Source organism: Glycine soja, chromosome 19 (assembly GCF_004193775.1).
Source record: "Glycine soja cultivar W05 chromosome 19, ASM419377v2, whole genome shotgun sequence".
Lineage (NCBI taxonomy): Eukaryota > Viridiplantae > Streptophyta > Magnoliopsida > Fabales > Fabaceae > Glycine > Glycine soja.
Window position 1 is genome coordinate 44,749,657 of NC_041020.1, and position 21,451 is coordinate 44,771,107.

The following is a 21,451-nucleotide window of genomic DNA, read 5'->3' on the forward strand; positions in this document are numbered from 1 at the left end:
GACTAGTTTGTTTCAGTTCACCACAAACAACAGTAACTTTATTTTTTGATGAAATGAAAAATCATACTAAAAAATTAATCTCTAATAATTAAAGATATTTTATTGGTTTAAGTGGTAGAGAATTTGATTTTTCTTAAATATGTTAAATTGTGTTTTGTGGTATCACATAATCAACGAAAAGTGAATTTAGGAATATCTGGTTCTTATAACATTACTAGGCATTGTTTATTTTCCGGAATATAAAATATTTACTTTTGTTTTACTTATTATTCTTAATATTTGTTTCAGGAATATAACTGATTTTTACTTCATTCTTCTACATCTTTTTTACTTATATTTTTAAATTAAATAACTTTTTTTCTTAAATTACTAAGTGCCAACCAAAAGGTTAAGAATAATAAGTAAAACACGATCCGTGAGAATATAATATTACATTTTGAAACAAACGTCTTTTTTTAAGAGTGAAAAGTGAAACAAACGTTTTCTTAGAACAAAGTATTATGAATGGAAAAAAAGGTGTTAGAAAAGCCTTTTTAAATGAGTTTACCCAATTCGACTTAAATTAGTCTAAATTTAACGTGACTTCCAAATATAAGATAAAAAATAATGAAAAAATGTTAAAGACACACATTAAGAAATCAAAATATTTTTGTATAGAAAATATAACACTATACACCTAATGTTATCAACATATTCCACTATAATTTATAATAAAAAAATATTTGTTATTTTCTTCATTTTTTTGGACAAATATATTTAAATTACTTATTTAATAAGGAAAAAATTTATTTAGGAGATTGCACATGTGGTAATCACATGTTTGAACTGCCATTCATTTTCTTAAAATAAAATAAATATAAGTATATTATTTTTTGAATTTGAAGGTTTTTCTTTTTTAAGAGGAGACATCTTTCTCTGATTTTAAATCTTAATTCATAAAAAAATATTATAAGAAGTTCACATTTTGAATCTTCTTCTTAAATAATGAGAAACTTAAGATGTGTTTGATTAAGAAGATAAAAATGAATTATTTATTTTGAATTAAATTAAAATGCAAAAAATGTGAGACTCGCATAATTTTTTATTCATTTATTTTCTTCTTTTTTTTTTCTCTTAAACACACTCTTGATTAATGTAGTCTTTGGATATAACAAAAACTACCTATATCCTCGTAGCAAATAAGTAGACAACAATACATGGATATTTTTCTAAATTTTAAACATTTTCTATTAAAAATATGTTCCATAATTTAGAATATTATTTACGTGTCATTAATTTAAATTGAATTGAACTAAATTTATACACGTAACACATAAATCAGCCGATAAAAATAATTTTAACTTAGCTACAAATTTCGATTTTTTTTAAAGAGAAACTACATTAAAAACTCAAAACAAATTACTAGTTAATTATAAATTAATTAACTAAATGCAAAAAACAAAAAAAAAAAAGAAAAAACAAAAAAGAGCAGGAGTGTACTGGTTAATGAGTATATAAAAGGATAAGCATCGCGGAGTGCACGAGGAAAAGGAAAGGAAAGGGAAGCCAAAGCGAAACCCTAACCCTAACGGAGAGATGGCGGAGCACTTGGCATCGATATTCGGGACGGAGAAGGACAGGGTGAACTGTCCGTTCTACTTCAAGATCGGCGCGTGCAGGCACGGCGACCGGTGCTCCCGGCTTCACACGAAGCCCACAATTAGCCCAACGTTGGTTCTGTCGAACATGTACCAGAGGCCCGACATGAACATGAACATCATCACCAACCCCGATCAGCCCCAGCCCCAATCTCTCGACCCCGATAAGGTCCAGGATCACTTCGACGACTTCTACGAAGATCTCTTTGAGGAGCTTAGCAAGTACGGCCCCATTCAGAGCTTGAATATTTGCGACAACCTCGCCGATCATATGGTCTCTCTCTCCGCTTCCTTCACGCAATTTTAATTTTTCTTAAATTTAATTGTTTTAATTGTTTATTTTGCTTCTTTCGTTGTTTGCGCAGGTTGGAAATGTGTACGTTCAGTTTAGGGAGGAAGACCATGCAGCCAACGCCCTCATGAATCTGACTGGGAGGTTTTATTCAGGTCCTTCATTTGCCCTTTCACTCCCTTGCTTAGGGTTTTTAACTATTTCGTTTTGTGTGCCTTGATTCCTTGACTACGTGTTGTCATTATTTGTGATTTTGATTCTGTTTGTGTGTTGTGAGTTGTTGTTTGTTGCAACTGTAAAAGTATCGCAGGGGGAGAGCTATGTGTAATAACTGATGAAGATCCCACATAGACTTGTGATATGCCCAAAATTTGCAATCCTCACTTCATGAGTTAGCATTTGGGGTTAAGTTGGGTTCAAACTCAAATTTTAAGATGGTATTAAACCTTGTACAAGTCGTTGTTGTTGGACATGTTGGCCTAGTTGTTATCAGGCTGTTGTTGACCTTCAGTCCTAGAAACTTTAGTGTGTAGGATTGGGTTAGCCGTTATGTTCAAGATGTCCTGTACTCGGCATAAGGTCTGTGTGTTGGATATCTTACATGGATTAGTGATATGGCCAAAATCTTATCTCATGACTTAGTTGGCTAGCTTTTGGGTTTGAGTTAAACTCAAATCCAAATCCATGAATAACAATATGAAAGCCATTTTTTGATATTTTTTCAGTTTTTGATTTCTTGTGTAAGGAATGTTAATGTTCATTTGGTTTTCAGGGCACTAGATTGGAGATAACCCTATTGGTTTAGCATTAGGTCTTTATCATAACCATTTTTCTTGGACCTTCTTTTAGCTGTGTCAGAGCCTTGAGCTTTATATGATGAAAAATGCATTTTGACCAGGTTCCTTCTGCTGGATTTAGCTCCTCTAAAGTGTATTGTATAATTCATACTATGTGATTTCACAAAGCTGTTGTGAATTGTGTGATGACTGGAACAGAACATAATCATATGTAGAAAATTAATTCTCTATATAACATGCTTCTTTTGAAATTTCTGTTGACCCCATTCCCAAATAGGAACTTTATTTTGATGAAATTTATAACTTCATGATTCATCTAGGTCGACCCATCATTGTTGATTTCTCTCCTGTTACGGATTTTCGAGAAGCTACTTGTAGGCAGTATGAGGAAAATGTATGCAATCGAGGTGGCTATTGCAACTTCATGCACCTAAAGAAGATTAGCAGGTTGATTTCTTTGCATAGTTCTCATGCTTTTCAAGATGTTGCACTTGCATTTTAATTTGGCTGTTCTTGGCTTAAAACCTGCTTGTTTAATTTCAGGGATTTGAGAAGGAAATTATTTGGAAGAAATAGGCGATGGAATGGCCGCAGTGGAAGCAGAAGCAAGAGTCCTCCAAGGAATCGTAACCATGGGGAGCATTTACATTCTGGTCGTGGTTCTGGTAGAAGAGATTTTGACAGGTCCCATGGCCACCATGGTAGGAGGCCTAGAAGCCGTAGTCCTCGATATAGAGGGAAACGAAGTAGAAGTCCTGTGGGTAGGGATAGGAGTCCTCCGATCAGAGAAAATAGTGCAGAAAGGAGAGCTAAAATTGAGCAATGGAACAGGGAGAAGGAACAAGGGGAAACTAGTAACAAGAACAATACAAAAAGCAATGATGATTATCAAGAACAGAGTGTTGCACAAAATGGCAGTGAGTCTGGTAATCATCAGATATAGCAACAACAACGTTGAGGTTTGGCCCAAAATCTGCTATCAAGAGTGGCAAGTAATCTGGTTTGTGACTTTGTCGTTTGCGCTGAGTTAGATGGATTCAGTTGCCATTGTTTTTATTCTATTTGGAATTGTCAATTTAGTGATAGAACCTTGTAACATCCATAGCATCAATGTTTTAATTTTCTGCTTCAATTGTAATGTTCTGCAAGGGAGGAAGAAAAATGGAAAAAGCGGCGAGTTTAACTTGTTGCGAGGATGAAGCGATACATTTGATAAAGTTCACCTATGAATGTTTCATATTTTGTTGTCGAGCATTTATTGTATGTCACCAATGTTGAAGGGTATTTAGATGGAAAACAGATGAAATGATGTATGAATTTCGACTATGTGAATAGCTAAAGGTTTTTTTTTTTGTTAAGTAAACGCATTAGCAATTTATTTTTTACTTTTTATCAAAAAAATTCCCTACCTGTGCCTGCCTATCCATAGCGTGGGATTCATTGTGATGAGCTACTTATAAATTGAAATTTATTCAAATTGAATAATCTTAAACACGATTTCGTTATACATGTGTGATGAATAATGAAATTATATTTTTGTTGCATATTTTATCCTATCTCAAACATATATAATAGAAACGTGATTCTGCTTACAATTGTATAACAAAATTGTATCTTGGTTATATTTATTTTTTCCACTTCGAATATAAGTAATGAAAATGCGTTTAAGTTGGAAGGATTTTTAAAATTTTACTCAAGTGAGTGATGAGTAACAATTTGAGGGGTGATAATAACAACTCCTGTTAAGAACGCAATTCTCCCATTGGAGATGCTCCATAGATCAAATGTGAAACATTAAAAAAAGAATTGGAAAAAAATAGGAGATGCACTATAAATTCTCCTCTTACAATTTTATAATTTAAATGCTCCTCCAACAAAACAATTCTCTAATTTTCTGTGTAAAATGTATAGAATACTTCTGTTTCTAAAACATTGTTTACCTTTATTGATATTTTTTTTATAGAATATTAGGAAAATTTCTAAGATATAAATTACTCGTATTTTACACATGTATTATTATTATACTTATTTTACTTAATATATAGTCAAAATTCTCAACAACAAAAAAACATGGCACTATTTAAAGCTTTAAAAGGCATCTTAAAAAATTTGCTTGATGATTGGAAATATACGAACGAAAGTGATAAAAAAATAAAAATACCCTCCATCCAAATAATAATTAGAAACATTGGTTGATGGCTTAGCAACGTTAAATACCAACTTACTTTTGTCAGGAATACCATTTCATGAGTTGTACGGAGTATTTACGCATTTCATCACAGATTCGGTTGAAAGAAGGCCGACATGGGATCAAGGTCAAGGTCAAAGACCAGTTAGCACAAACCCAAGTTGAATACCAAAATCACTAGACCAGCTTTCCTACATCAACTACACTGTTTTTTTACTATCATCCAACACCAGAAACACCAACATTCACTGTCACTGCTCAGGCAAAAAAGCAAGACTTCACTTAGCACTGTGCTTGGCCTTGTTATGAGAACTTAAGGCATCTTCTGTCTTAAATAACCTGCAAGCCAATATAAAAATTATGCGTGAATTGATGTGCCTGATTACTTAGAAAAAAGAAAATAAGGAAAATAAGGAGGCAAATCAACATAAAAAGACATCTCCAATCACCTGTTGCAAGGCTTGCAGCTGTAATCTCCACCTGACTTCGGAGACTGCAGCTTGTTATTTGCAGTTGCTTTACCAGCCTGCTTAGAAGGGTGAGGAGTTGCAGCATGGACAACATTCTTGCTATCTGAACAGATCATTAAATCTCATAATATCGTTTCAGTTTTACTGTGGTCACAACATGCATGCACAGACAAGTAAAACAATCACAGTTAAACTAGCGATAAGGAACAAATTCGTGACCACTTCATAGAGGCTCTCATGCCACATCATTAACTAACTATTCTAAAAGCTTACACATTAACAATTTATATACATCTCCCACATGAACATCAAAAGTTCATTCTACTCGTGACCCGTCAACATTTCCTTTGCTCCAATTCCTCTTTACATAGTGCAACTCCAATTTCATGATAGCTTGAAATTTTTTTATTGCACAATATTGAAACTTGAAAGATATTTCATTCCTACAAAAAATATCAAGCTATGCACTGAACATTTCTAGCCCTTGCTTCTTTATCACAAGCATCATCTATGCTTGTTTGAATTTTCATCTTTTCTAATTAAATAGTTACTTCTGATATACAAGAAATAAATCTGTGCCTTCAATTTCTTTGCACGAGCAGAAAGAGCATCATTTTGATGACACAACTCTTATTCCAATTCAAATATTAATAATTTTTTGCACTTTTTCCTTTTCATCATCTTCCTGCAACTCAGGATGTATGCATCCTTTTTAGCCTTGGTCTTCTCAAAAGCTTCTTTAAACAACTTATTTAGGGGGGATTCTATTACAATAGTTTACATCTCCCTCCCATTACCATTTGGTGTCTATTTTGGCCAGGTAATGCCATTAACAGTAACTTATCCATAGAAATCACCAGTCACACTTAGCAAATATGACTAAAACACATTTGACCATAAGCTATATGAAATCACAATCACCTTAAACAAATAAGTGGGACACAACGTAAAAAAAAAGGGGTAAAGTGAGGGGGTTCCCCTCTGAATAGAATAGTGACAGTGAATGCATGATAGCCAGCAATGAGGACTGTTCCAAGAATATGAGAAGTGATGAGTAAAGCATCATGGGGGAACCAAGCTCAAGTCATGACAACTTGATAACAGCATGAAATGCTGCTATTAACTACCCCCTAAAACCTCACATCTAAATTACAATATTCACATCTTAAAGCACACCCAAAATGAGTATAAAAATAAAACAAACAAAACTTGGGGTGAAAAATATAATAGATGATTTAGAAAAATAAATGTCACAAGAAAAGAGCTTGGAAGGAAAAAAAAACATAACCAACTAACCAGTCTTTTGAGGAGTAACAAACTTTGTCTTCTTCACAGGAACAGGTGTTTTCTTAGAAGACTCAATACCCCTCTTATTGCTTGCTTCAATCTATATGGGGGAAAAAAGGGAAGGTTAAATTCAAATCCAACCACAAAAATGAAACACCTTATAGTCCCTCCATACCTTCTTGGCTGTCTCCTCATCAGATTCATCATCCCCCTCCTCCTCCTCATCATCATCGCTATCATCATCACCTTCACTACTTTCTATGTCGCCATTCGCTGTGGGCTAAACAATAATCATCAATAATCAATTAAACAAACTTAAACATCAATCATTTGAGGGTGAGGCACGGCACAGTAGTAATTTTGTGCCTTGGTCACCAGTTAGCCATGGGTTCAAATCCGGAAACGGCCTCTTGGCATATGTAAAGGTAAGGCTGCGTACAATGACCCTCACCCATACCTTCACATAGCAAGGAGCCTCCGGGCACTGGGTTACATTAAATATCAATCATTTAAAATCTCCTTCAATCGATAATTCACTAATCGGAATAACTAGTCAGAATGCACACATAAAAACATTTCATCTATGTTTACAAGTTTTTATCACTGTAGGAACCATCAAAGGAATGCTTCACTGCCCAACAATCTACTTTCTCTCATATATCTAGCAATGACAATGCCATCATTGTGTTACAATCAACACTTATTATTCTGCCTTTTTTCAGGCCAATCATTAGTATTTTGGACTTAAATTCTTCAAAGCATTTCATTTCACTATATACCATCAGACAAATCATGCAAGAGTCAAGATCATCAGCAGTTCATTATAAAATCTGCTTTCTAGATTATATAAATACCTTATCTTCACTTGAATCATCATCAGAATCAGATTCGGATGAATCGTCATCTTCACCATTTGCATCCCTCTTTCTTGGATCTGCTATCTTCTTCTGTTTAGCTTCATTTGCATCAGGTTTGACGCCAACCTCGGGTTTACCTATTTAAATGTTAGCAATATACACTAGATAAACTGCTTTATGACATTATAACTACAATACCACATAAGATGGACATATTACCATTGACTGCACTAACTGGAATATCTTCATCAATATCTGAAACAAGGATGATAACAGGTGCAAGTAAGTTGTATAATAATAGTATCAAATTAATAATAGTACTCAAATCAAGAAGAGAATCTCACCATCAGAATCTTCATCATCATCAGTAATGATAAAAGAAGAATGAAGTTAAGGACACGTAATATGCATATATGTGAGAGAATATTATAGAATGCATTAGTGACTGTCAAGAGAAAATGTGTTCTTATATCAATGTAAAATAGTATTAAAAAAGGATATGACTCCGACTGAGGTTGAGCTTTAAATCCAGTAAAGAAGACACTTCCATATTTCCAGTTATGGGATAGCTCAAATTCCTTCTCAAATACCAAATCATAAGATATCTGAGGAAATTTATCAGAAGAAAGTGTTCCAAGTACAAACTTCTGGTTACCAAACTTCACATACAGGGCTACTGGTCCACCTCCTATATCCTTAGTGACATCCCCCATGCATGCCTGTCACAAGATGATTTAATCATTCAAACAAAACCATTATCAATTCCAAGTAAGCAGAATGACTCTATGTTTATTTGTCATAAAGATATACATTTGAAAGGTGGATAATCTTGTCATCTCCTGGATCAACCTTGAGAGATTCTCCATTTTTCACCTCAACACCTAAAAAGGATTATAAATAGGCATACGATGTTAATTTAATAATAATGCTTGTTAGATTATCAACTTTTTTGTCCTCATAAGATGCGTTTCTATGACAAAATGATGATTACTTACCTTCATTCAACTTCCACACCCCCAACCCAAGATATCTTTCAACAGGATGAATAAACCCAAATAGGGAAACAAATCTAATTAATTTTGCAACTGTAAATAGTTTGACACTGCACAGGACCCATCTTTAAAACCTCAACATTAAATTTTAATACAAAAGAACATACTAAATTTTCTTTACAAAAGAAACATTGGGGTCAAATACTTCAAAGACACGCTAAAAAATTTGGTAGAACGATGAAGTTCTTCACAAACTCAATTACTCAACAAATGACTTACGAAGTGAACAAACAGTTACTACATAGTGGCACCGGTGGCATATAACAAGCATGATGGTTGATGATGATAATTGGTAAAAGTTGAGTAATGAGTAACTAAAACTATAGAAACAATGATCGCATTTGCACCAACATTATCCAGAAAGCAAAATATACAAAACCTAAGAACAATTACCTTATATAATAAAGTACACATTTATATTATTAATTAAAAAAATATATGCACGAAGATACGTGAATCATGATTATCTAATAAACATAGCAAAAGCACGAGTTCAACACATTCTAACAAAATTAAAGGAATGCTCTTCCCTCCCCGAAAAATGAAAAAAATAAATCAACAAAATTTTCAGAGTTAGAAAACGGAAGAAGGAAAATTCAGAATAAGAAAACACGAAACAGAAGAGACAGGGCAAGGCTAACGAAATGAAGTGAGAACTGAAAAGAAATGGTGTTACCCCAAAACTCCATGGACGCAGAGAGAGAGAGTTGAGAGAAGAAAAAAAGTTTCCAGAAAAACGGAACACTTTCGAGTATTTAATCAATGAATGAATTTATTTATTATTATTTATTTAGGGATCCATTCCGCATATAATAGATTTTGAATTTGAATAAATTATTTATTATTTTATTTTTATATTCCCTCCATTCATCTATATTTATAATTATTAATAATTAAAATTTTACATTTCAATTCATAATTTTATTCTTTAATTATTTCTTAAATTTTAAATTTTTCTTTTAGCTTACATAATTATTAATAATGGGAATGATTTCATTTGATGTATGGGATAATTTTATATTTAAATTTCAAAATTTTCTTCTAACTTATATTAATTTTTCACTACTTTATATTAATGTTTTAATTTATTTTTTAATTAATTATATTTAACTTCTATTTTTTTATCATTTTAAAAATTTAGAGAGACACTTCTCCTACTATTTATAATATCCAATTGTTTAATTCATAATTTTTTTAAATAATTATTAAAAATGAATTTATCTTAAATTTATATATTTTATCAAAATTAATCATATCATTAATAGTCTTCTCTCTTTTCTTTTCTTTGATATGAATTTTTCTGTATCTTCTAATTAGTTGTCCGTCAATATTAATAATTAGGAATATTTTAATTTAAAAATAATTAATATAAAAGATAATATAAATTGTATATTATAAAAAAAACAATTATTACTTTTGATTTGGGTTTTATGAATAGAATTGGAATGAGTATTATTAGACATTTTATAATTTTTATAATTTGCAAGAAAATTTTGTTACTTACATTTTTTTTCCTAACTTGAAATTTTGACCTGATGAACCCGATAAAATTAAGTTTTAAGATATGTGGGACAAAATTATATCAATATAATGACGAGGTAAATTTATATTAATATTATAAGAAACACTCTGTTTCTCTCTTCGTATTTTAAATCTATACTGTTAATAAAAATAGAATAAAATATTTTGGTATGCACATTTATTTCTCATTTTATTCATAAAATTACCTTTTCAAATTTATTTTTTATCCCTATAACTATTCTCTTCAATCAATTCACATTCCACTCATATTTCAAAAACTATCTATTTTTTTTATATAAAAAATATAGAGAAACACGAAGTGTCTTTTTTTCCTACTAAAAATAAAAGAAAAGAAAAAAAGGGATTTATAGGTTAAACAAAAATAAGACTAATAAAAAATAAGTAAGATGAGAATAGTGGAAAATTATCAAAAGAGAGTAATAAAAATATAAAATCTGAAAAATGATAAAATTGTTTAAAATTTATTGACAACAAAAGGAGTATTTCCTTTATTAACAGTGTACATATATAATTATATCATAAAATTTAACAGGTATATAACTTTATTTTAACAATGTTTAAATTATGTGTTTCAGATACTAAAGTAACCTTATATCTAACAATAAAACACTAAATTATTACATTGCACATTATGAAAAAATTATAAGATTATTATATGTAAAATTCTTAAGAAAATTTTAAAGTTTAAAATCATTATATAGATAACAATTTTTGCACCAAAAAAACAAATTCAAAATGATTTTAAATAGTTTTAAACACTAAGTTATTTTTAAACATCATTTAAAATTTTGCATATTAGTTTATTAAAAAAATTATTTGTAATTATTGAATCCTTTTTAACATAGTTTTAAAACTCACACCATCAATTTACCCAATCAAACAATGAGGTAAATGGTATGAGGTAAATGGTTGAATCAATAAATCACTAATTGAACCACAATCAACCTTTATAAAATAAAATAAATAATTAAGGTCACCATATATTATTTTGCTTGTCGTTTATAAGTATTAAAATATTGAATTAGTGTAGTGCCAATGTTGCTCTCTTTGAATGTTCTCCTCCTACATGGGTTTGATTCCAACATTTGTAACATTTGGTCTTCACATTTTAATTTTAATCTAATACTACAAGAGAGTGTTGTGTTTGGTAGTGTGAAAAATTCAGTGTCTGGTGATGTTTACACTAGTTAAACATACTTTTAAGACCGGTTTAATGACGTCAATCACACAACCAATGGAATAATATGGAATTGAGTCATTTGTAGTAGTGATTCTCGATCAGAGTAGATTTTAATTAAAATTATGCGACAATTGAAGTGAAAAATTATTCTTAAATCAACCAATTACAATATTAGGAACATAGTTCTAACTTCTATCAGAATAACAAGGAAAGGTTATGCGAGAGCATGAACTACATGATTGCGACACTACAATGCTTTTGTCTAAAGACATTGTAATGTGTTTTTTTATGTGAAAGGCATTGAAATGTTGAATGAGGACGAGGACAATGACAAGTAAAGTTTTCCAACGATTAGAGTGAAAAATGAAAATCCGACAACGAATGAAGTGGGCAATGCCACCATTGAAAGTTAACTTTGCATTACAAGCAGACTAACTCAACAATGCCACCAATGTTTCCTAGTTGTTTGGTAATGAACTAAGCAACAACAATGTATGTCGTCATCTCCATAGTATTCAGTTGATTCAAAAATTATGAAAACTGCTCATATGTTTACCAATCGAGGTACCATGTACTTTAAGTTTATCAATTTCCAAATCAATAATGCCTTGTTCTATGCATTTTTAGACTCAAGCAAGTCACTCAATTTTTTTCCACAAGTTGTGGGCATTAATTATTAATTGTTATTCATGAACTTTAAATGCATTAAAAATAGGAGAAAAAGTAGCAATGTACCTCTAATTTGTGGTATCTTTTGCGAGATTTGTAAATAATTTATTCTTGTGTGAGTTTATACAATGGAAACTCCATTTTTTGTTGACTAATGTTTAACTTAATTAGGTTTTTAGGCTGAAGAAGATAAGATTTTGAAATGTTGCTTAAGGGTTCACTCAGCGAGCCAGATTGGCTAAGCAAGACTCATCCTCTTAGCGAGCAAGAACAAAACCCTAGAGAATGTTGAGCCAGAGAGCAACACACTTATTGCACAACCAGTCCGCCTAGCGAGGACATTGTTTCTTCTCACACTTAGCACGTACAAACCCGCTTAGCGCACAACCACTTACTCTCGCTTAGTGAGACATGCTCGCTGAGCGCGCCTTCGTAAGCTGAGAAATCCAAAAGTCTTTAAAACATTGAGAAGAAAGGGAAGTGAAGAGGAAGGAGAAGAAAGGAAGAAGGCACCAAGGCTGAAGAAAAGACATTTTCTTCACACTCTTACCATTTTCTTTGATTCCTACATCATTTCACCTTTGTATTAAGCCCTCCTTGCTAATGAAGGGCTAAACACTTCACTATTGGAGAGTTTTTCTACCAAACACTCTTGATGTAAAACTTCTAAGTATATTTAATGTTATTGCCAGTGTTCTTTGCTTCTATCAGTGTTTATTTTACATATTTGTGGCTTAATCACTCATTTATATGCTTTGTTAGGTTTTAAGTATTTGCTTAAAGTCCTTAGAACTTGATAGAATAGTAAGAAGTCTACATTTCTAGGAATAGTGTGGAGTAATCTAGTAAATGTTGCATCTTATGCATAGTGCAACTCGCTTAGAATGAGTTTGTTGAAGAATCAAAAACGAAAATATGAGGGTTAGACTCTTTCATGTAAAAAATTACAGTTAGAGTAATATGACAATACAAGAACATTAGACTAATATTAATTAGAGAAAAACTTATTTAGTTGCATCAAGAAAAAATTCAGTAGAATACTCCTAGATATTTTTATCTTTATTTGTTCTATTATACAATTTTGTGTTTGTTTTGTTATGCATTTTTTAAGTCTAGAAAAAATAATTAAATAATTTGAAACATGAATGGGTTGCTCTACTTTTATTCCACTGCAATTGAAAATATTTACAAACCGGATATGCAACATCCAAGTATAACAAATTCTCTATGGACATGATAATTTAACTTACTGACTACTTGTACAAATTAGTACACTTGTCAATTGGTCTAGCAATAATCTTACTAGATAATGGTTTATCAATTTTTTCATGTTTATTTCTTTACATCCTTTCACAGATTTATTTGCTGTTTTAGTACCATTATTCTCAACGTGATACACAGGTCTTTACAAAATAGCAAGTCTTCCATTTGGAATTTTCAAATGAACTAATTAGTAGCATCCAATCTAATTATAGTATCAACAAGATCACCTTCTCTCATTTTAATAGTAGAAATCAAAGCCCAATTGTTGGAGAAAGATAACAAATAATAACAAATAAACCAAAGCAAACCAAATTTGCTTTTCTTCTTGTGCAATTATCAACTATAACAAATAATAACAACTTGTGTACATAGAGGATATGTGGGGAAGAAGAGAGAGGGTGGGTTCACGATGGCTGTGATTGATGAATTGAAACTTGCCTCTTTAACTGTCTTCTGCGTTCACTTGGGAAAAAGCAAACAAAATTCCCAATGCCACAAGCAAATACACGAGTAAAACATAAAAATACATGGGGATTATGTTTTCAGAAATGTGATGATAATAGCAATTAACTACAATTCAATTCTGATGTTACATTAGCTATATTTCATAATCATTGATACAAGTACAAATTATCGAGCCAAATCGTATGCTTACCTGGTGCAAACGCCAGAGCCTTTGTTCTTCAACGACGTGGACTATTCAATACTTGTCTAATATACAAAGTATGATGTTTCAAATGTTTATTGCCTTCATTTTTTCCAATCATTACATAAACAAATAAGATGACCATCTTTTGCCAATTAAAATATCATCATAATGATATTGGGTTTTCTGTTCCCAACTTTATTCTGTCAATAAAATCATCAACTGGCATGGTTCCAAGCTCCCCACCAAACCTAGATCTAACAGTGACTGTTTCTGTTTCAACTTCCTTTGAGCCCACCACAACCATTAATGGAATTTTCTGCTTCTCTGCATTTCTTATTAGTTTAGGTAGGCGCTCACCATGGCAAACTTCAGCTCGGATGCCATACATTTTAAGTTTGTTGGTCACAACATTGCAATATTCAAGCTGCATTAGATATAATAGAGAAAAATAATTCCCATTATCACTACCATGTTCTCATAAATTTTTTAAAAACATCAGTCTACCTAGTTAGGTACTTGGCAGTCCTATAAATATAACAAATATGCAAATAGTTTTAAAATTAACTAACAAATGCATCTCGTTGTCAATCTGATAGGAACAAGAAAATGATGGAAGAGATATATATGTATTGAACAATGAAAAACCTCAAATGGAACAGTTCATACAAGCAAATACTGATCTGACTTGCAATAAGAAAACAAAATGAGTGCAAAGAAAATGAAGAAAAGGAAATGATATGAACAACTCCTCCCTCAAGCCAGTAGGCTTCCCAAACCTTTTCCAAATACCTTCTCTCCTAGACACTATTCATAGCCAACCCCTTATTAACAGTTGTCCCCTTCTGTTATTTTTCTCTCCTTAACTGAATGGTCCACCTATAGTTGGACCCCTCCTTTCTTACTTCTTTCTTTCATACACTTTGAGGCCTTTATCATTATCATTGGGCCTCTGAGGCTTTCTTCTCTTATACACCTTAGTTTTGGGCCAAACAAAATCATATTGTCTGTTTTTGCATTCTTTGTGGTGATTTTGCTCTATGGGGCTATTTAAACTGAGAAAATGTTTTATTTTTTTCATTTTTAAATATAAATATTGCATCATGTTTTCACTTTATTTCTTATAGATATAGCAGAGGGAAGTACAACATATAATCAGAATATACAAATCACCAAAGATTTCTTAGTAGTCAATTACCTGGGCATCAGTAACAGGTAAAACTCGAGCTTGTATTGGAGAAAGCCATAATGGAAAATCACCAGCATAATGCTCAATGAGAATGCCAAAGAATCTTTCCAATGATCCAAGCACTGCTCTATGGATCATTATAGGCCTCCTTTTCTCAGTATTTGAGTCAACATATGTGATGTCAAAACGCTGTGGTAGATTGAAATCAACCTGTAAGTTAAAAAGAATTTTAAGTTAAGCCAAGACAGAAATAGTTCCCCGCAAATTGATTCATTCAAGATTAAGTAACCAATGTCCAATATATAAGAAATAAACAGAATAGTCACAAGCCTTAAACCCCTGACGAGTTAAGAGATTTAAGAAAAGCTTAGGATACTCCATGCAGGTACGTGATTAGTTTCAATTCTGTAACTTCCTCCCTCATGGGAGATTCTTTGGGCTTAAAGAATGGACAATGTAGAGGCCAAATGTACCTAGTTCTAAATGAGCAGCAGGTGCCACCATGCCAGGGGAAGCAAGGATATACTCCTGACCACTTGGTCACATAAACTCTAATACATGGCCCCATTTGGATAGACAACTAATTTTGATAGCTTAATGAGATTATTTTAGTAAAACTATTACAACAACACCCATCAACTAAGCTGTCTCTAGCTTTTATTGCAGCTTATTTTCATAAGCCAGAACCCCAAAATAGTTTTAGGGGTTTTCTAAGCTGTTTTCATATACTCATTCATCCAAACAAGACAACAATAGCCCCAAAAGTGCAGTAGCCAAAATAAGCAGAAAATCCTATAACAAAAAGAAAACTGAAAATAAGACTTCCCAAATCAGGTCATGTCATCCATTCAAGACTGAATCTCTTCAAACCTAAAGCTATTAGATGAAGGCAAATAAGTGCTTTTATATAGGAACAAATTATGAGTAAAGAATTGCCTGTATGGTTGAGCATTGCCACTTCCTACCAAGAGCATCCTCAATCTTGATATCAACCTTTGGCCCATAAAAGGCACCTCCTCCATCATCAATTTGATAGGTCCAACCTTTATCATCCAAAGCATCTTCTAAAGCAGAGGTAGCTTTTTCCCATATATCATCGTCTCCCACAGCCTTTTCAGGCCTTGTAGATAAATTTACTTCATACTTTTCAAAACCAAATTGCAATAGTATTTCTTCAGTAAGATCTAGGACACCCCTGATCTCATCTTTAATCTGGTCATCTAAACAAAATATATGTGCGTCATCCTGTAAAAACGATATATTGAAGTCAAACAAGAAGCGATTTAACAACCAATTTGCAAAAAAAAAAAAAAAGAAACCAAATGTAGCAATTTGTAGATGCTAAACAATAGTGCACATTAAGGCTCCACGTGAGGGGAAAAAAAAAGGTGACCCAGTGCATGAGGTTTGCACAATTGTAGACTCCAGTCAAATGCACAACCTTACTAGTGAGAAAGGGCACTCTTTCCACTAAGTAGAAGTCAACATTGAGGACAAATTTTAAGATAAACTAGATCAACATAATCTTAGTAGTTCACAAGACGATGAGCTATGTATAACAACAAACCTGTGTGAAACCTCTAACACGGAAAAGGCCATGTAAACTTCCAGATAGTTCATATCTATAAACAGTTCCTAATTCTGCTACCCTGATAGGGAAATCACGATAGGAATGAAGCTTGCTTTTGTACACCAAAATATGATAAGGACAATTCATTGGCCGAAGCTGATAAAGCTCATCCTCAACGCTCATCTGATCATACATATTCTCTTTGTAGAAATCCAAATGACCACTGATCTTCCAAAGATCAGCTTTTGCCACATGCGGTGTGTACAGTAGATCATAGCCACGTTTCATGTGAATTTTTTTCCAGAAATCTTCAATTATGTGTCTGACCATAGCACCCTTTGGGTGCCAGAAAACTAGACCCCCACCAGCATCATCCTGCACGAATGTAGTAAAATTATTTACCCACAAAATTAGGAATAATAAAAATAAACCCTAATATCTGTTCCATCAATAAAATCAAAAATAGAAAGCAAAATCAATGAGCAGAACAATACGAAGTATAAACATCACTGTTAATTTTACCTGTATAGAAAACAAATCAAGATCTTGCCCTAGGCGCCTGTGATCTCGACGCTTGGCTTCCTCTTTGAAGTGAAGGTAAGCTTTCAACTGCTCTTCATTCTCCCATGCAGTACCGTATATCCGTTGCAACATTGGCTTCCTTTCATCTCCTCTCCAGTATGCACCAGCAATAGACTCAAGTTCAACTGCTTTCTTATTGATATGTCCAGTAGAATCAACATGAGGTCCAGCACAGAGGTCCCACCACTCATCACCTTTAAGGAAAAAGGAATACAAGATGAGACAAAAAAACAGATGAGACACCACAGGCAATAACTTCTTTTTAATGCAATGTGAGACCTGCAGCACTCTCTCTGAGCATATCCTTGCCTCGTCATTGTTATTCTACTTTACACTTCCATCTTCACAGTTCCAATATCAGACACATTACATTGTCCATTTTCATTCTGCTGAAGCATGTTAATTGATCATGTTAAAGATGCAGAAGAAGTTCAGTGCTCTAAATACTTAGGCTCAGTGACCATATAGTTTAGAGGCAACTAAGAAATATAACTCCCCAGTTGATTAAGGGTAACCAAACAGATACCACACTACATTATTACCAACTTTAAATATATGGCAACATTAAACATATTCTTGCCATATTAAAATAAGGGTAGGTAAAATGCAGTGGCAAGATTGACAAATAGAAAATCAAAGTATTATGTTATGGCTCAAACTACTAATGAACCGGTTACAAGTGTGGGTGATGATGAGATTGGCAGTGGCTACAGAACTACTAAGTCTACACAAATTTTTTCGTACGCATATCGAGACAGATTCTCACTTGATCCGAGAGAAATCTTAGCAAGTATATAATTCTACCAATCATATGTGCAATAGGATGCGTTAGCAGACTTTTTTAATCAAGTTATAGGTTATAATTATATCAGTAAAAATGTAGGCAAGATTAACATATACACCATAGCATGAGGTAGTGTTTTAAATTGTAATAATTTATGTTAGCTGTTCTTATACTAGCTTGTACAACACTCGAATGATTGGTATAAATCACACAAAAAGTCTAGACATCATGAAGTTATCACATCCATATATCAACTCTTATCTATGCTTTCACCAAAGTGAGTACATGAGCATAGCAATAATGAACTAAGTGCATAGATGACACAGATAATCATTCCCTCTCTCTATAGTCGCTCTCTCACACACATACACTTGGCATGAGAGAATTAAAACGGTAAAAACTGAGAAGAACAAGAACACTACCGATGTGATAAATGGTGATGGGATCATCCTTAATGCTTTCCAAAATCTCCAACTTGTATGGTTCATTCAGAGCCGATATTCTTCTATGAGCTTCGCCTCTTGAAACTTCTTCTCTTACAAGTGGCAAATTTTTTCCAATAATTCGATCCTGCATACAACATGCAAGAATCGCATTCGCGTGGTACGCAGTGTATAATTTGCTTGAGATGCATGAAAAGAAATTAAGAAAAATAAAAAAAGGCCCCTCGAAAAGATTTAATGGACTGTTTCTGCTTACCATCTCTTTCTTAATTCTCTTCAAATCTTTATCAGTCAAAGGCTCCATGTCGAAGTCATAATAAAACCCATTTTCTATCCAAGGCCCAATTGTGACTTTTGCATCAGGGTAAAGCTTTTGAACAGCCATTGCCATCACATGCGCACTCTGCATGCCTGCAACTTGTTAGCGAAACTAAAGATACAGAAGCATTCGGTAAACCACAAAATTGCATTGCACATCACCGTGTGGCGGATTCTGAGAAGCATCTCCGATGATTCGTTGGAAGGGAGAACAAGCTGATTGGGATTAGGGTTAGGGTTGGGGTTGGGATTGGGATTGAAACAAACGGAAGAGTCGGTGGCGACAGCGAGGGTAGTGGTGATTGAGGGGCGTTTTGGTTTTGTGGTTGGAGAAAGGAAGGAGCCAAAACCAAAACCAAAACCAAAACCACGTCGTGCATTAAGGGGAGCGATAGAAGATGTCGAAAGTGTTGTTGCAACCGCGAAGGTAGCCATTCCGAGCGAAGAAGGCCAGACGAGACGATGATGAAAATGTGTGTATCACACTCCCTTATCCACTACATCCTAATCCAACTTAGGTGCATACAGAAATAGGGAAGAAGTAAGACTGGGTTTGGGGTGGTTTTTTTTTTCAATTTCATAATCATTGAAATCTAAATTCAGTATATGTCTTATCTTGCTCCATGATGAGATCATAGAATATATAAAAAAATAAAAAATATATAACTTTTTAAAAATTAAAAAAAATAATGATATAAACATAACACTAGTAATGCTATGTTGAGATATATAGTAATGCTATGTTGAGATATATAAGAAGAAATTGATTTTTCTGTTCTCATTTTCTTATGCTATTGTTTTGCTAGAATAAATAATAATGAAATTATTATTTTAATAAATGATGCAACAGAGGGTAATATTGACATTGATTCACGAGAAGCACAACAAAACTCTTGAAATAGTTGAAGCTAATTTGAATAAGGCAAGAGACCATAATTGAGACAAATCTAGTTCTTAGACGAACTAGGACACGAGTAAAGACTATCAATGTAATTTTATAATATATCAATGTGATTTCATAACAAGTTAATGTGTTCATCCATGTAACTGTGTCAATATTGTGATTGAATTTTAAAATTATGCAGTTACGGAGAAGTCTGATCCTACATAAGACATGTTTCATTCATAAATAACTACTTCTACAACCTATGCATGAGCTTAATGCTCCAATCTGGTGAGTTTAATGAGTTCAACGATACAGAGGTGGTTAACGAGCCATTATTTCTCAATATTATTTAATTAGTTATTATTTCTTATTCGATGTGAATAAAAAATTTAATTTATTAATTATAAAAATTAGTTCATATTATTTAATTTTATTAATTTTTAGTAAAAAAAATAAATTATTTTAAAAATATTTTTCATTGAAATTTATTATCATAAATAAAAAAATATGAAAAAAATAAAAAAAAGTTAAATGAATAATATTCTAAAAATAATAATATTAAATTTAATAAAATTTGTAATATTTACTTATATTTAAATTAACATAACATATAACCTTTTTACTTATACATGAGTTGAGTTTAGAAAGACTGTCATTTGATTTTATTAGTCTAAAAAAGAAAGTCATTTTATTTTCTAAAATAATCTTGATATTTAATTGCATAAAAATATTGAAAACAAAACTCTAATTCATAAATGATAGTCTGAAGATGATATCATTAAATATAAAATAATTAATTAAAATTTATTTATATTTTACTTCGGTAGTATACATCTGTTTTGTTTATATTTCAGTCCATAGAGTATTATTAAAAGTCACATAAATACTCTATTATCTTTTTCTTAATATATTTTTATAATAATTGATTTTTTAAAAATTAAAAATTTTAATAAGTTTAAATTCTTATTTAATGAATGGGGTTATTAAAATTAATACTCTATTATCCTGAATTAGTGAAAAGTTCTTACAATTTATACTGATATTCTGTTCCCTTCATGCAGTTATGAACTCCCTGATTCACATCCTCTTCTGAATGGGGTTAGTTGTTGCTACATTCATTAACATAGTTGTGTTTGTTGATATATGTATAATTTTATTAATTTGTTGTGAACTACAGTGGAACAAGCGAGAACCTGATGATCTAGGCAAATACCTTCTAGCTATATGGACCCCAGGTGGGCAAAAGTAACTTGACCGCCATACCCTTTCTAAATTAAATTGGATTCATTGTAAAGTTTTTGTTGGCATTCTACAGCATTATAAGTTGGAACATTTTGCAATATATGATTGCTTTTGGTTTTCTGGTGTTTCACAATTCATTTTGCCAAATGCAATGTGTTCAACAGGGGAGACAGCAGATTCTATACAGCCACCAGAAAGCAAATGCAGCTCTCAGGACTGTGACCAGCTCTGTAATGAGAAGGAATGTTTTTCATGCAACAGTTTCCGTGAAGCAAATACACAGATAGTTCGAGGGACACTCCTGGTATGAATGCTTAATTAAACATGCATTGTTTATTAATTCTTATGCATTATAACATTATAGTGGAAAAACCAAGTTGAGAAGCAAGTAATTTGCCTATGAATGCAAGTATTATAATAGGCTGACCAAATATAATTCATGAATAGATACCATGTCGAACAGCTATGAGAGGGAGCTTTCCGCTAAACGGCACCTATTTTCAAGTCAACGAGGTAAATAGTGTGGAATCTCATATTATCAAATCTCTTTCCCTTAA

The 21,451-nt window shown here is 32.4% G+C and overlaps 3 protein-coding genes across 3 annotated transcripts; 1 reads left to right on the forward strand and 2 right to left on the reverse strand.

Moving 5' to 3' along the window:
- The first annotated feature begins 1,505 nt into the window (after positions 1–1,505).
- Positions 1,506–4,089, forward strand: LOC114400279 (splicing factor U2af small subunit B-like). Its single transcript, XM_028362647.1, has 4 exons — positions 1,506–1,911; positions 2,003–2,084; positions 3,047–3,173; positions 3,270–4,089. Exons 1-4 carry the CDS (start codon positions 1,576–1,578, stop codon positions 3,667–3,669), a joined length of 945 nt encoding a protein of 314 aa, XP_028218448.1. The 5' UTR covers positions 1,506–1,575; the 3' UTR covers positions 3,670–4,089.
- A 778-nt stretch (positions 4,090–4,867) lies between these two features.
- On the reverse strand, positions 4,868–9,332 carry LOC114398139 (histone deacetylase HDT1-like). The gene is made up of 10 exons (XM_028360294.1): positions 9,257–9,332; positions 8,339–8,409; positions 8,030–8,247; positions 7,873–7,895; positions 7,748–7,783; positions 7,526–7,665; positions 6,847–6,951; positions 6,681–6,771; positions 5,364–5,487; positions 4,868–5,253 (listed from the first exon to the last, which is right to left on the reverse strand). Exons 1-10 carry the CDS (start codon positions 9,267–9,269, stop codon positions 5,193–5,195), a joined length of 882 nt encoding a protein of 293 aa, XP_028216095.1. The 5' UTR covers positions 9,270–9,332; the 3' UTR covers positions 4,868–5,192.
- Positions 9,333–13,612: 4,280 nt separating this feature from the next.
- LOC114399477 (threonine--tRNA ligase, chloroplastic/mitochondrial 2) lies at positions 13,613–19,355 on the reverse strand. The gene is made up of 8 exons (XM_028361679.1): positions 18,929–19,355; positions 18,705–18,851; positions 18,428–18,575; positions 17,162–17,415; positions 16,637–17,014; positions 16,006–16,314; positions 15,079–15,279; positions 13,613–14,307 (listed from the first exon to the last, which is right to left on the reverse strand). The coding sequence occupies exons 1-8, from the start codon at positions 19,199–19,201 to the stop codon at positions 14,047–14,049; spliced, it is 1,971 nt and encodes a 656-aa protein (XP_028217480.1). The 5' UTR covers positions 19,202–19,355; the 3' UTR covers positions 13,613–14,046.
- Positions 19,356–21,451: the final 2,096 nt, after the last annotated feature.

Coding starts and splice junctions, on each gene's coding strand:
- LOC114400279 (XM_028362647.1), top strand. CDS start 1,576: ATGGCGGAGCACTTGGCATCGATATTCGGGACGGAGAAGGACAGGGTG. Junction 2,085..3,046: donor GACTGGGAGGTTTTATTCAG/GTCCTTCATTTG, acceptor TGATTCATCTAG/GTCGACCCATCATTGTTGAT. Junction 3,174..3,269: donor CACCTAAAGAAGATTAGCAG/GTTGATTTCTTT, acceptor GTTTAATTTCAG/GGATTTGAGAAGGAAATTAT.
- LOC114398139 (XM_028360294.1), bottom strand. Junction 6,772..6,846: donor ATGAGGAGACAGCCAAGAAG/GTATGGAGGGAC, acceptor TCCCCCATATAG/ATTGAAGCAAGCAATAAGAG. Junction 5,254..5,363: donor AGCTGCAAGCCTTGCAACAG/GTGATTGGAGAT, acceptor ATTGGCTTGCAG/GTTATTTAAGACAGAAGATG.
- LOC114399477 (XM_028361679.1), bottom strand. CDS start 19,201: ATGGCTACCTTCGCGGTTGCAACAACACTTTCGACATCTTCTATCGCT. Junction 18,852..18,928: donor TTCTCAGAATCCGCCACACG/GTGATGTGCAAT, acceptor GCAGGCATGCAG/AGTGCGCATGTGATGGCAAT. Junction 15,280..16,005: donor GGCAATGCTCAACCATACAG/GCAATTCTTTAC, acceptor TTTAACTTACAG/GTTGATTTCAATCTACCACA.